The following is a 14,004-nucleotide window of genomic DNA, read 5'->3' as shown; positions in this document are numbered from 1 at the left end:
GTGAGGAGATGGAAAACTTTAGCGATGTTTCAGGAGTGAGGGTTTTTTGTTGTTTTTGTTGTTGTGTTTTTTTTCCTCTCTCTCGTCTGCTTGACAATAGTTTACAAATAGCCACTAGCGCCCCGGGAACAATTGTGGAAACTTGGACATCCTTGGGTTGAAGAGAAAGCGACTTTCCTGAATGGTTCATTTCCACGCTATGCAGGGAGGTCCTGCGCTTTGACTGTACAATATGTTTTTTTTTCCTGTGAGGAGACCGACCCATGCATGCCTGTCATGCATCTCAACTGCTGGGACTTCGCTTTTACAGAGGTGTGGTGACACAGTGACACTTTGCCATGCTCTGTTCTGAAGGTCCTCTACAAGCTCCGATGTGTGTGCTCGTGTGATAGCTCTCAGGGTCCATCATGGTGTTCAAGATGCTTCAGGTTAAGATTACAGTGGCACGGCGCATCTGTAAACTACTAGTTTTAGCCCTGTGTTTTTTGATGTTTGCAATCATCAGTCCTCTGCCAAGAGATCAGCTTATCAATGTAACATTTGTCACATTAACAGAAGTTATGCCCTTTAGCATCGAATTGCAGCAAGAAAAGTCAAAACTTTCACACTGTGCTATATTTGGTTCTGGCAACTTAGCAGAGAAATAACCTCGAAAAGGCTGTTTTAGCCAAGATGGAAGCAGGCTCCACAAAATAAAAGCACCTGTCAGAAATGTAGACTACATGGACACCTATTACTGGCATGGTCATCAGTTAGCAGTGAAATTTAAGGGTTCCTGTTGCTCATAAAATTTAAAACAAATGCTTTTGAGATGGATATTTTCCAACTTTCCAAGTTGCTTGGAATTTTTAAAAGTAATTTTATTGATGCAATAGTTTGCTTAAGCCATTGTTAAAATATCTTCTGTTTTCCAAACATTTCAGTGTGTGCATGAAGTCAAATGGATGGACATAATCTTGGACAAAAAATTCAGCCTATCTGAAAAAAGATACGTCTTTGTTTTACAGGATTTTTTTTTAATTAGCTAGTTTCCTGCACGGGCATCAGATTTTGACCCATCATTTTGTACCATTGCATACCTCAAAGACAACTAACTTAAAGGACCTATTTTTTTAGTTTGAAATGCAACACTTGGAAAAGTTTCTATGGAACTGCAACCTCCTTAAAAAAGATCTGAGTCACACAATTTTGGGCAGCAGTAAAGCTAGAGGAACACTGGAAACTGGTGGAATTTATAACCTCTATGAGATGAATCCCAGAGAAGGCCACTTACCAGCTGAAATGATCTGTTGCATCTGCCGAAACACAGAAACACTTACTTGGGCTTGAATACTATGAAGACATCCTAGAGAGAAAACTACATATGTACTAACAACTTATGGATGTGTGGGAATTATGTCTGCAGAGAGAGAAATCATAGCCCATTTCTACATGGCCCATTGTATTAAAAATGCACCCAAACTCTCTTCTCATTGAGCATGTTTTTATATGTCTTTATTTGACCTGGACTTAATATATTGATATATACCACTTTAGCTGGCCACTTCACTACCTTTCATCCTTCTCCATCACACCAACTTTAGGCTTTTCCCGCCTATTTAAGAAGAAGAAAAAAAAAGAAAGAAAGAAAGAAAAAAGTTTTGTATGCCCCAAAGCTTTGCTTTAGATGAATTTTTGAAATTCAGGATCTCTGAGTCTGAACTTAACTAAGAACTGACTGTAAATATGGAGCAGTGTATGTCCAAGCTGTGAGCAGTTCTTCACATTTTGAAAAAAAATCTCCTGCTGGTAGGAATTATCCCTTCCAAAAAGCCAACAACAAAAAAATCATATTGGATGAAATTCTTCAAACAACAATGTGTGTGAGAACTGAGTCATGACAGTGAAGTAGACAAGCACGACTGAGTGTCTTCATCTGGTGTCCTTCTCACTCTGCTCTGCAGACCTCCTCACACCATGAGTTACAGACTTGGAGGGTTCTGCTTGCATGGTGGTTGGTCCGTCTCCAGCCCAGGAAGCTTTCTGCACTTTCATTTTTAAGTCACTGGTTCTGAACAGTTCCACTTAGGTGGGTGCCCCTCATCACCAATTAAAAAAAATATACAGTCCTATCCTGTAATTTTTTTTTTTCTGGCCTGTCTGGTGCTTGAGTCAAGGGAGTAGTTTTATCAGGGATGGAGAGATCACCTCGCGTTCTTCCCTTCTCACAACCTCTAGAAACTGATGATTTCCTTTTAAATGGGGAAACACTACACATTTGACAAGAGCTTGGTGGTTAGAAGATTAATCCTGCATGTGGGAGAGCTGAGATTATTTTTGCCTTCCAAGGCAATGCTAGTGCCTCATATGCTAGAGGCTCACTCTGGGAAAAGTGCTCATGTGCACCAAGGGTATTTGCAGGGTGCTGGGGCAATCTTTCCCCTTATTTTTGGGTTCTGAGGGGCTTAGGTGCGAGTTGGGGACCAAGTTACTCAAGCAAGGACAGTTCTACGCATGACCAAAAATAAAACTGTAGGTACTGAGGAAACATTACGAGAAAGGGAGGTGCCTTCTACGTTTGGGCATGTTCCTGGTCGGGTGGCAGCTCAGCAGGGGTTATGATTTTGGATTGAAATGGCTGACAGCCATCTTAATCCTGCCTTAGGGACATACTTCTTCTATTAGAGTTAGTCCCTGTAGATCTTGGTCAGGACAGCCTGTATTTACCAGCCTTGGCTGGTAAATCAAGCAGATTGAAAGCTTAATTCTGTCACCTGGAGGTAAGGTTTTGCGAATTTGAGCAATTTGAATCACACTTTTATCAGTCCTTTTTAATGTCAAATTCTCTGACAAATGGCAAGCTGGACCATTTCCATTTGTCTCAGTGTCACTACTCTTCCATATCTTTCCACTAGGGCTAATGTATTATTAACTGGCCTGATTTCCTATAGACATATCAGACTGTGAGAACTGGACTCAAACATCCAGTCCTTGAGGTTTAGGACAGGTCTTTTCTTTTTAGCTGTCTAAAACTTTTATGCTCAATCCTCACTTTTATTTGTAGTATTATAATAGCTATGATAGTAAAAAGAAAAAAATAGAGGCCAAGTACATGGGGAAGAAAAGTAGCTGTTATGACATTCAGGCAGTTGGAAAAATAGACAAGCTTTTCTCTAAATTTGAAATAAAAGTGTCAGTCTCTAGATTTTATTCCGTGTTGATTCTGTGCACTCACTGGAGGTTTTTGGCTCTGGTTTCCAAGTGCATAGTGTACTAATGGACAACACTGGTAGAAAGTATCTGGTGTTTGACCTTGTTCCATTTGCATTTTTTTTTTTAAAACAAAAACATACATTTTTTCCATGTACTTTTAAAGCATTTTAGCAATAGTTTTATCTCTGCAGGTGGGGGAAAGATCACACCCTGTGGAAATAATTCACTTCCTATTCTTTGGCTTCCACCAAATATGAGTGTGTGGTCTGAGTCCCAGAGCTGCAGGGATATTCTGAACTTTACAATCAGGTCATGCCTAAGTGAGGTTTTGGATAGCTGTGAAGAGTCTCCTCCTTCACTCCTGTGTCAAAGTTTCAGTTAGGAATTTTTAAGATTTTATATAGTGAACAAGTAAGGTGAGGAAAAATAAGATGTTACTATAAAACTTCTGCAGTCACACTGAAAGGATTTTATTCAATAGCTATCATAAGGAAGTAGGCTAAATTTCTTTCAAAATGAGAAAAAAAATATAAAGACAATTCTGAGGTTAATTCCTATGTTACTTGTTCTTCCCTGGAAAAAAATCATAACTGCATAAATAATTCTGCACAACAGGTTATAAGTCTAAAATCTGTGGTAACAGGAGGTGCAATCTGAACATCTCACACTTTTATACTGAATTCTCCTCAGAACCCTACTTTTTTGCCAAATTTCCATGTGTTAGTTGTTGTTAATGCAGCAGCTGGTATGATTTACTCTCAGTTTGGAAGGAACAGCCAAAATTAAGGAATCTGTCTGTACATGTAAGAACACGGTTCAGTGTCAATGCCCATTCAGTCCTTGTTGTTCAACAGCACTATAAGCTACTGACTGTTGACACTGTGGCAACACTTTTTGATGTGTGCCAGTACTGTGGAACCCATAAAAAGCAGTGAATATTTGTTAGCCATCATTGCCTGGGGCGGCTTCACACCTATGTATGGAAAAGTGTGTGTATATTCACTCCCTTTCATGGACGAATTAAGTGTATCTACCAAATCTCCTCCTGTAAGCATAAAAGCCATTTTGGTATTTTCTTCTAGTGAAAGCACATCTATTTCATAGAGAGATACTGCTGTAAACTGTACTACTACTGCTGGTAGGAAACGAACAGCTTTCATTATTCAGTAAGATATTTTTCACTGCAAGCTTGCTTTAGTCTTGTGATGCAGTTAGAGAAATGATGAAAAGAATCAATTAATAGCAAATTGAAAAAAGTTGATTAAAAAAGTCAATTAATAGTAAGTGGAAAGGCCCAAATCAACATAAGAATAAGTCATTCTACTTGATTCTCTGTGGTAGCTAGAGCTGGGATGACATCAGTAAGCTATTTAAAAATGCATATATTCAGCAGTGCACAACCTAGAGTGATGTATTTTCCCCTAGGGAATAGCCTTAGCCTCAGCCTCAAAGTTTGGACTCAGACCGGAGTTCCTGCAAAGCCTAAGCTTTTTATAGGACTTGTTTTAGGGGCAAGCACTAGCAGTAATTGATTTTTTTAAAAAAATGTAATTCATTAAGGGATTTTTTTCTTGTGTGGAAAATATCTTTGTAAAAATACTTAGGCTTTGGAAAATAACTCCTGAAAGCTTCAAGCCAGACCATTTTGTAATTTTCCAAAAAGATATTCCCATTTTTGACAGAACAAAGATACTTTGAAGAGTGTATTTGAAAAGTAAGTTTAATTTCTTGCAGAAGAAAAAAGCTCTAAAGTTTCACTGGGCACTAATTGTTAAGATTCAGCTTTAAAAACCATATGAAACCCTTCCTGAATGTCACAAATGGGAAACATGTTTTTAATGTACAAAGAATATGCAATGTTAGCTACCTTCTGTAGAGTATGAAAAGGAAAATTTTGCAGCTCATCTATAAATAAAGCATGAGTCCTTTAAAAAGAATTAAGCATTTTTTCATGAATGTAGCCAAAATTCCTCCCTGAGTGACCTGCTTCAGAGAAAACATTCTGCTTGGTTTAATCCAGCACAGAAAGATACTGCACTTTCTAATATAAATAAGTTGCATGCAATTGGTAACAGTGGAATTATATTGATGCTCTTTCCTTTCTATCTCTTATTTTGTATTTTGGAAAAAAAAATGCATAGTATTCTATGCTGCTCTACACTTTAAAGGGCTTTAAAAAAGTTGAAGAGGCTGAAAAAATGAAGTTGAAAATATGAAAAAGCTGAAATTTTATTTTTTATTACACATCTCATTTGATAAGAAATCTGTGACATTTTAGAAAGTAACATAATAAATGGTACAAACATTTTACAATTGCAGCTTATAATCAGTATTTAAATAAAACAGCAGCATAAACCCATCAGAAGGCTAAAGTAATCTTAATGTACCTCTGCATATGTTCTGTTACTCTGGTTTACAAAGTTCTTTTAAGTGCAGAAGGAAGAAGGGCTCTTTATGGGTTAGGCTTTAAAGTAGTAAAAAAGCAACATGGAGATTGAGGTCAGTAGGTGAGGAGAATCAGACAAGGTTACCAATTACACTCATGTGCCTTATATTAGAGCTTGCTATCTAGTTAAAGTGCCTGCATAGTGTCTATCATTTTATATGTCACAATATTGATGATAATACACAGAAATAGGCAGGGTTGCGTTTACTGCAGCCCATCTTTAATAAAAAACAATTCTCATAAACAGATATTTCCAACTCTTTTGCATAGTCTTTTAAGAAAACACTTAAAATCTTGCTCTTACACACAACTATATATAAAGGATATACTAGAATTGCACAGCAACACTTCAAAAATCTGCATAATTTATAAACTAAATTTTATTTATTTAATTTGTTAGGTATTTTTTGCAGGTGTCATTCTTTATGCCGAGAAAGTTTGTTAGAATACAAATACTATAGAAATAATGCTTCAAAGACTAATGATCAAGTGCCATTTACATACGTACAAAATATACATTAAATAAAATATACAGATTAGCTGATGTTCCAATCATTAGCGAACACCTTATTATGGGGAGCTTTTCCCCATTATGGAAGAGTTACACAACAGGTTGCTTCTCCGTATGCAGCACGCAATTAATGGCATTAAATCTACCTGCTGCAAATAATAATTGAGCACATCATGCCGAGGGCCAGAATGATCTCTGGTGGAATCCAGTAGTCAGTGTGAAACCCTGGAGATCAGTGTCACCCAAAGTATCGTGTCCTACCAATCTGAATATTTATAGCAATAACCCCAGTCATAGCAATTTAAAACATTATCACTCTAATAACTATTAAACCCTTATGAGAATTCTTCTGTATTCTACCAATCAATGTGCCATTAAAATAAAGCATTGCCAATGTATTCCATGGTCCTTCTGTTGTTAAAATAGTGAGATATGAAAACTGCCTAATTTTATCTTAAGCTGATCCCTGAAAATAAATGAAAAATAGTATGTTCCCACTTAAACCAGCCACTGTAGCTGTGACAGTTTGGAACGAGCAGTAAATGTTTGTGTGGTACATTAACAGAGAGGTCTAACACCTTCTGCAAGTACATGCCATCACAGTTGTCACATTCCTGACAGTTACTCTCGATCCAGGCGTATATTAACCATGGCAAAGCATCGGCCTATGCTATGAAAAAATGGTACAATAAAAACATCTGTCAGGCTCTTCCATACAGTCTGCACTGAAGGCAACACCATGAGACAAGTTTTCACGAAGGGCACCACAATCCTGTAAAGGAGAAAATGGAAGATGTGGATGTTACTAAACCTATAGCATAGGAAATCCAGATGACAAAACTCAAACATTAATCTTATGGAATAAGAAGGTGATTTTATTAAACAAAATCTGTAAGCAAGTTGACCACCTCTTGTGCTCATTCTCCAGATTTTGTTGTCATTCATATTACATTCCATCCCATCTAGCCTTTGTTACAAGTTTCTTCAGTACAAGAGAAACAGTAAAGCAATCTTTAGTTACATTTGATTAATATAGAGACATTCAGATGTCCAGAAAAATGGGATCTCGCTAATACTGGCATGTTTTCCTTTTATCGGTGAGACACTGAAGATGTGCTATACTCAAGGTATAATATACTCAAGGTATACTCAAATACATACTCAAGGTATAGTCACATACTTCACGGAATTGTGCTTCCCATCTGCTAGGCACTAGTAATTATTTGTGTATGCTCTTCATATGTCCCCATCCCAAAGCAATGTCATTAGCGGTGGCTTAAGTTAAGCTCACTAAAAACAGAGAAGAGCCAGAACTCCACATATGGCTGGTTCACCATGGCAGCAGTTATGTAATCATAAGTGACCACAGTATTTTAAGTTATTCTCTCTCTCTGTCTTTTTTTTTTTCTTTTTAAATATTTACTTGCTAAAACCCCTAGTCACTTGGTCATTTTCTTTAGTTGGATATTTTTATTTGAGTGCAGATAAATTACATGTATAAATCATTTACGTGATGCTGAAATATTACTAGAACATGGTTTTCAAAAACCTCTGTGACATATGAATTACGATCCATTCCTAAATTAGCCAGAAAGAGCCATAGATTCCTTTCACAAAGATAACAAATTCCATTGTAGTTTGCTGTTGAGATCTAATTTAAAAGACCTATCCTTCTTCAATTAAATTCAGTTGCAGAACTGTAATTGATTTTGGGGGAAATGAGAGGAAAAATTATTCAAAATATTTACTTACTATTTTATTATAGTCTGAAAAATATACGAGAATTGTAAGTTACCAATAAATATCACTGAGAACAACACAGTGGAAACCCAAGGAAAGCACCAGAAATGGCTACTAGCTTGTGTTGACTTTTCCATTTCATCTTTGTTTGTAAGGCCTGTATCACTGCTCCTTCCCTGATATCTAAATTTAATTCAGGATGGATAGTTTTTATTATTATTTATTTATGTGTTTATTTATTTATTTAAATACAACTCAATTGCAGGAAAGAAGCAAAAGCTTATATTTTTTATTGGACCCACCCGAGACTGGATCACAATAACTGCAGGCATCATTAAAAAAATAGACAAATGCCAGGCTAGGAAAGAGTGTCTCAAAAGGTTGTCAGGAACCACCAAGATTTTACTAGGAAAGACTGAGATTGGAAAAGCACTGATCATACTACTTAGGACTGCTACAGACCACCCACTCAGTATCAGAACCAAACCTCTTCTGATAATCTTAAACATAACAAATATCAAAACATTATGATACTTTTTTTACATTTATTTTCTAATTTTATGCTAAATAGATGAAAAAATACAAGGTAGGCATATCTCCAGAAGAAGATACAGGAAACGTACTGACAAGCAAAGCATATAGGAGCAATTTTTCATTTTAGAATAAAACTTGGTCTATTTAGACAAGAAAGTTGAGTTAGATGAGAATTTCTCAAATACACTTCCTCACCCTTTCACCCAACAAAGCACTAAAAAATATGATTCATGATTTATAAAATCTATGTACATGTACAGTTCTCTGAATTATCTATATTGAATATGTATTGTGTTCTGCATAGCTTCTCTGGTGTTCTGTTTTCCTTCCATGCAGAATTTTTAAATCATCAGGTTGTGATATGACATAATATGATCTTCCATAGGATAATCAGGCACAATTGAAAAAAAAAGTAACAAAATACCCCTAGAAAGTATCTACCTTATTGCAAACTGCCTAACAAACACTTACTCCTTAATCACAGCGCTGCATATTTAGTCCAGTGTGGCATTTCCATCACGTGGGTATAACTTCTCACTTGAGCAATGCCTATCAGTGGGAGTACAGTTGACATATCCCGAGGATATTGACATTTTCTGCAATATTGGCATCAGTAGTATTGCCATGTAATACAGTGCGGAGAAGAAAAACAAAGCTCTGTTGAATGTGATGCCTGAGCTGAAGCATAGCCAAAGTATTTCAACTACCTTTATGAGCTGTGATTGAATTGTGCTACGTAGACTTAGAATAATCATCCGTTCAATAAGTAGAACTCACCTGTTTTGGGAGCTGTTGATCTGAAAAGAATAAATTATTCCTTATGCTACTCTTCTCATCTTTCTGTTCTAGGCATGATAGACAAAGTTATTTCCATCAAACATTCTCATTTTTGTTCATACTACTTTTTCTTGCCAATTCCCAAGAGACATATTTTGTCAGGAACCAAATGCCACTTGCAAATGGCAGATCATAATTTCTCACTGATCAGGGTATTTTCAGATTGTCAGGAAGTGGCTCAACTTTTCATATATTTGGGCAATGTGCTTTATGTCATTTTATGTTTATTCAGATTTCTGCTTTTAAGTGAAAAACCACATCTTCTCCTGTGAATTTTTCCAAAATGGAATCTCAAACATGTCTTAATGCTATTTTTCAAATACTATACCATTCAGTGACTAAATTATCCAATTCATGGTTTACATGTGAATTACACAGGGATCTTCAATTAAAGTCTTGCATGGTAGTACAGTACAGCAAGGATTGTGAAAAGATCATTAACTATCAGCGAGCAGCTCTAGAACTTCTTGAAGGGTCACATTAGTCCCTGGGATATTTATGAGTGACAACCCTCCGAGCAAGAGAGTTTCCTTTTCAGAAAACAAAGGATATATGCTGGACATGAACCAGAAGGCAGCAAGGTAACATGAGATCATAAAACAGGCCTTCATTTATCACTTTTCCTTTGATTTCAGATGGTCAGTAGATTGTTTCAGTTCTACACATTTGAGTGCAATAGCCCTATGCCATAAAAGCGGAGCTGTGGAAAAAGGGGTAAGAGATGTATGTACACGTTTACCTCTTTATGCATCTGTCCTTGGCTACATATTAGTAGTATGACTGCAAGTACAAGTCAGGAAGGACTCCAGGTACTTGCCAAGCTGGCTGAGGCCTTGTGTGAGTGTGTTTGGAGTACACGGCCCAGTTCAGACCCAACACGCAGGGAAGAGAACCCCAAATGAATACGTGATTCTCATCATAAATGCCAAGCTTTTATATAAAACACACCTGAGAACCCTCCAGACATGACTACAACAAAATTTATGTGAGATTTTGCCTAATTTTCAAGAGGTGGCAAAGATACCACATGGGGTAAGATTAGTGCTTGAATCTATAAAAAAAAAAAAAGGTCACAATTTTACATGTATTGCCTGGAAAATCAGCATTGTTCTGATCAAGTTTGAAACCTTACCGGGATTTAAGGACATGTTTAAGAGACAGAATCTGAATACACTCATTTTTAATAGGTAAAATTTGCAATTAAAGTGTGCTATTATGTGGTTCTTGCTCAGTTTTCTTTCCATTTTCCATGATGTTCCCTGTGCTTGTGCCCTTCTTCTTGCTGGTGAGGGGAAACATTTATTTTCAGATATGGGGGTGTGCAACTCATGCATTAGGGGCCCTTCATGCATAGGAGTGCTAAGTCTGTCTTCTGGGGATTTTTAGCATGCTGAGAAAGCTGCAAGAGCACGTGTGGCAAACAACAGAACTTTGTGTTTGAAGACTGCCAGGCATTTTAGAAACAGCTTCAAATTTAGACTCATAGAAAGCTCCCCAAAGCCCACATCGTCACCTTGATTGTTTGGGTTACAAAGAGAAGACACAAGGACGGTGCTAAGCCCTCCTGCACTTGCCACATGGGAGGGTGTGTCCAGAGTTTCCCATGATCTTATATTTGAGTTATACTGGAATTCCCTTCCTCTCAGCCACCAAACAAGGAGCTATGATTTTTCCAGACCCAGTGAGACTCCATGAGAACCAGTGCCTTGTGCTTGCTCTCTGTGGACTCTTCATCACATGCTCCTGTCCTTCCCTCTGAAATGCAGAGGGGCCTGACTCGCAACAAATCTGCAACACTCTGAGCCCCACAGATGTTAACACAAGCTCGGTGTGTTCCACCTTTGCGCTGGAACAAATCCAGCTCATTCCTGTGCAAGACTAGACTGTTCTGGCCTTGGATCCTAGTACTGGAGGGGGCCTGAGCCAGTGCAGACAGAGCTACTGCATTATACTGTTCTTTCACATCCAGCCTATATGTGCAAGAAAGATCAAAATGAAAGATCAGCCTGGTATAGCCAAAGATTTTAAGAAAAAAAAAGGTAGGAAAATAAATGTGTAGACAAAAGGTCAAGGCAAACTCACAAAATCAAGTGCCACATTCAGATAGTTCTATTTTGGATGTACCCAGAACCTACAGTTCCTGATAAAGCCCTTTGGGACTACTTGCAGAAATAGAAATTGACCTTGGAGTTCTGCTTCAGTGAAATTCAAATCCAAGATCATCAAGCACAAAACCCCAGCAGAGTCATAGTAAACGGGATATTAATGAATTGGCCCATGAACATCCCACTAATGAAAGTCTGTGCAGCCACCATGCTCTCCTGCATCACGTGGTGCAGTGCAGCCCAGTGGCAGCCCACAGAGCTAGAAATCTGGGCACATTCTGCTCAGAATAATTTGGAGCCTGGAGAAGTAACCTGTGAGGTATTTCAGGCTCTGAACTAGCAGGTGGGCTGCTCTAATTTTAACTGAAGCTCCTCTGGAAAGACAGAGGATATGTAAACTCTATACTCCAAACTTCTAGTTAATCACTCTCCAAGGTGACGCCTAACAATGTTGTCAATCCATAAACTTCCACTCTACTTTTGAAAACCTAAATACCCAACCAAAGGATTGCAATCAGATGTTCACATAACCAACCAATGTATTCATACTGTGGGTTTCCCGCCTGCCTCCCCCCTCCCCCCCCCCCCGAGTTTCTGGACTTTATTTTGTTTTCTTTACCTCACACTGCCTTAGAATATTTATGAAACTTGCTTCAGAATAAACAATCTGTGTGATTCCAGTGCTACTCAGGTCAAACGAGACTTTACTAAAAAAGTATATGGAAAATCCTGGTTTGGAATGGTGGGGATCACCTGTATGCATCCTTTCCTCTACACACTGACAGATTCCCAGTTCTTTCGTCAATCTTATCCTTTTCCCTTCATTTCCTCCTTCTCCACAATCAGCTGTCTGTCTAGTCTCAAGATTCACTTTCCTGACATTTTGCCAGTATTTTCTATTTAAAGTACATCAACTTTGCTGTGACTTGGAGAGCTACTGTATTCACATGTGAACCTGGGCCGTGGCCAGGAGGGCCTTCCTGAGATCAGCAGGAGTTTTTTGCTGGTGTGGAAGTGCTTTGAGGCCGTGCTCCTAGAGATGGCCATGAACCACAGACAAGGCAGCAACAGTAGATTTAGAGACAGTAAAAAGAAAGAAAGTGGGGCCTGAAAAGCTTTCTTCAATCTGTGAGGATACAATCAATGAGGTAACCTGACTGAGAAGGTGTCAAATAGGTAAAAACATGAGATGTAAGTAATATTTTCATTTAAAAAGCAAACAAACACGACTGTTACTACACAAGCCAGCCAAGGCCAGGCTGCCCAGTGGCAGGGACTGCGTCTCTGCCTCGAGGAGGGCAGCTAGTCAGAGCCATATTAAGGGTAGAGAACTGAATCACAAATACTATAATATTTCTATTTCTCTCTCTTCAGAAATAAAGTTGTGGTTCGCTGCTGAGCCCATGGCCGGCAACACCTCGCAGGGACAGGCGACAAAGCAACTTACCAGATGTGCAGGCAGCTAAGTGCTGCGAAGATGATCCCGGCAACCAGGGCCAGCGGGATGGCCAGGAGCAGCGTCACCAACTTGTAGACCAGGTACTTGCTGAGCTCAAAGAGAGCGTGGCTGCAGATCCAGACCTTGTCGAAGGAGTGCGTTAACTCCGGCTCCGCGATCACATCCTCAAAGCCCAGCTAAAATAACAGAGAGCAAAAGCAGCAGCGTGGTGGGCACCTGCCCCCGAGTGCGCCCGGGCGCAGAGCCCCGCGGAGCTCCCGGGCCAAGGGCCCGCGCCGCACCTTGAGGTGGCCGTTGAGCCCGTTGGGATCCCTGTCCGCGCCGTCCTCGGCGCTCTTCTCCGCGTCGGAGAGCGCGGGGCCGCCGCCGCGGCTCAAGTTGTCGTCGTCCATGAAAATCCGCGTCTCCGCCTTCTCCTTCTCCAGCCCCATGGCGAGCGCGGCGCTGCGCTGCCCTGCGCGGCGCCTCCGAGCCCCGGTCGCTCTCCGCAGGCGCGGCCCGGCCCGGACGCCCGCTCGGCCCCGCGGCGCTGGGGCGGAGCGGCGCTGCCCGCGCCCCGCCCCGCGCCCGACACCGGCACCGACACCGGCACCGGAACCGGGAGCCCCCGAGCCCGCGGAGCGGCGCAGAGCGCCGGCCGTCGGGGCCGCCCCAGCTCCGCGGGCAGCGCGCGCGCCCCGCGCCGCCTCCCCCCGCGCCGCGGCCCCGTCCCGTCGCGCCCGCGGCTAATCCGCGCCTCGGGAAGCGCGCGCTGCCCGCGCTGCCGCCATTCCGCGTCTCCACCGAGCCGTGCCGGGGCGCGGGGCGGATTTGCCTGCCCCATTCATCCGAAATCCCCCGGCGCCGCGGTGCGACGCTGCCCTCGCTGCAGCCGGACGGAGGGCAGGACTGCGGGAGCCAGCGCTTGTGGTGCCCAAGCCACAGGCACCGGGGAACAGCGTGGCTGCCTGTGCGAGAGGCTCGGGGCACATTCGCTCTTCTCTCTCCAACCTGAGGGGGGGCGGGGGAGGTAGGTGCAAAAGGAGGAGGAGGAGGGAAGATGCTCTGACGCTGCCCAGCAAGGCTCCTGTGTCCAGGCTCATAAGTCTGCTGCAGGCCAAACTTTGACTTCCTTCAACTGCCAGACTGTTGCTGCAGTAAAATAAAGCAGCCATTATTATACACTAGCATCATGTCCTTC

At 40.9% G+C, this 14,004-nt stretch overlaps 1 protein-coding gene across 1 annotated transcript; it reads right to left on the bottom strand.

Annotated features, from left to right (window-relative positions):
* Nucleotides 1-6,526: 6,526 nt before the first annotated feature.
* On the bottom strand, nt 6,527-13,330 carry CAV2 (caveolin 2). Its single transcript, XM_010227937.2, has 3 exons — nt 13,106-13,330; nt 12,813-13,000; nt 6,527-6,921 (listed from the first exon to the last, which is right to left on the bottom strand). The coding sequence occupies exons 1-3, from the start codon at nt 13,253-13,255 to the stop codon at nt 6,771-6,773; spliced, it is 489 nt and encodes a 162-aa protein (XP_010226239.2). The 5' UTR covers nt 13,256-13,330; the 3' UTR covers nt 6,527-6,770.
* Between the last annotated feature and the right edge of the window lie 674 nt (nt 13,331-14,004).

This window comes from Tinamus guttatus, unplaced genomic scaffold (assembly GCF_059628265.1).
Source record: "Tinamus guttatus ecotype Peru unplaced genomic scaffold, ASM5962826v1 Tinamus_guttatus_pri_ptg000018l, whole genome shotgun sequence".
Lineage (NCBI taxonomy): Eukaryota > Metazoa > Chordata > Aves > Tinamiformes > Tinamidae > Tinamus > Tinamus guttatus.
Note: the sequence above shows the minus strand (reverse complement) of the source record. Positions and strands in the feature narration are given on the sequence as shown.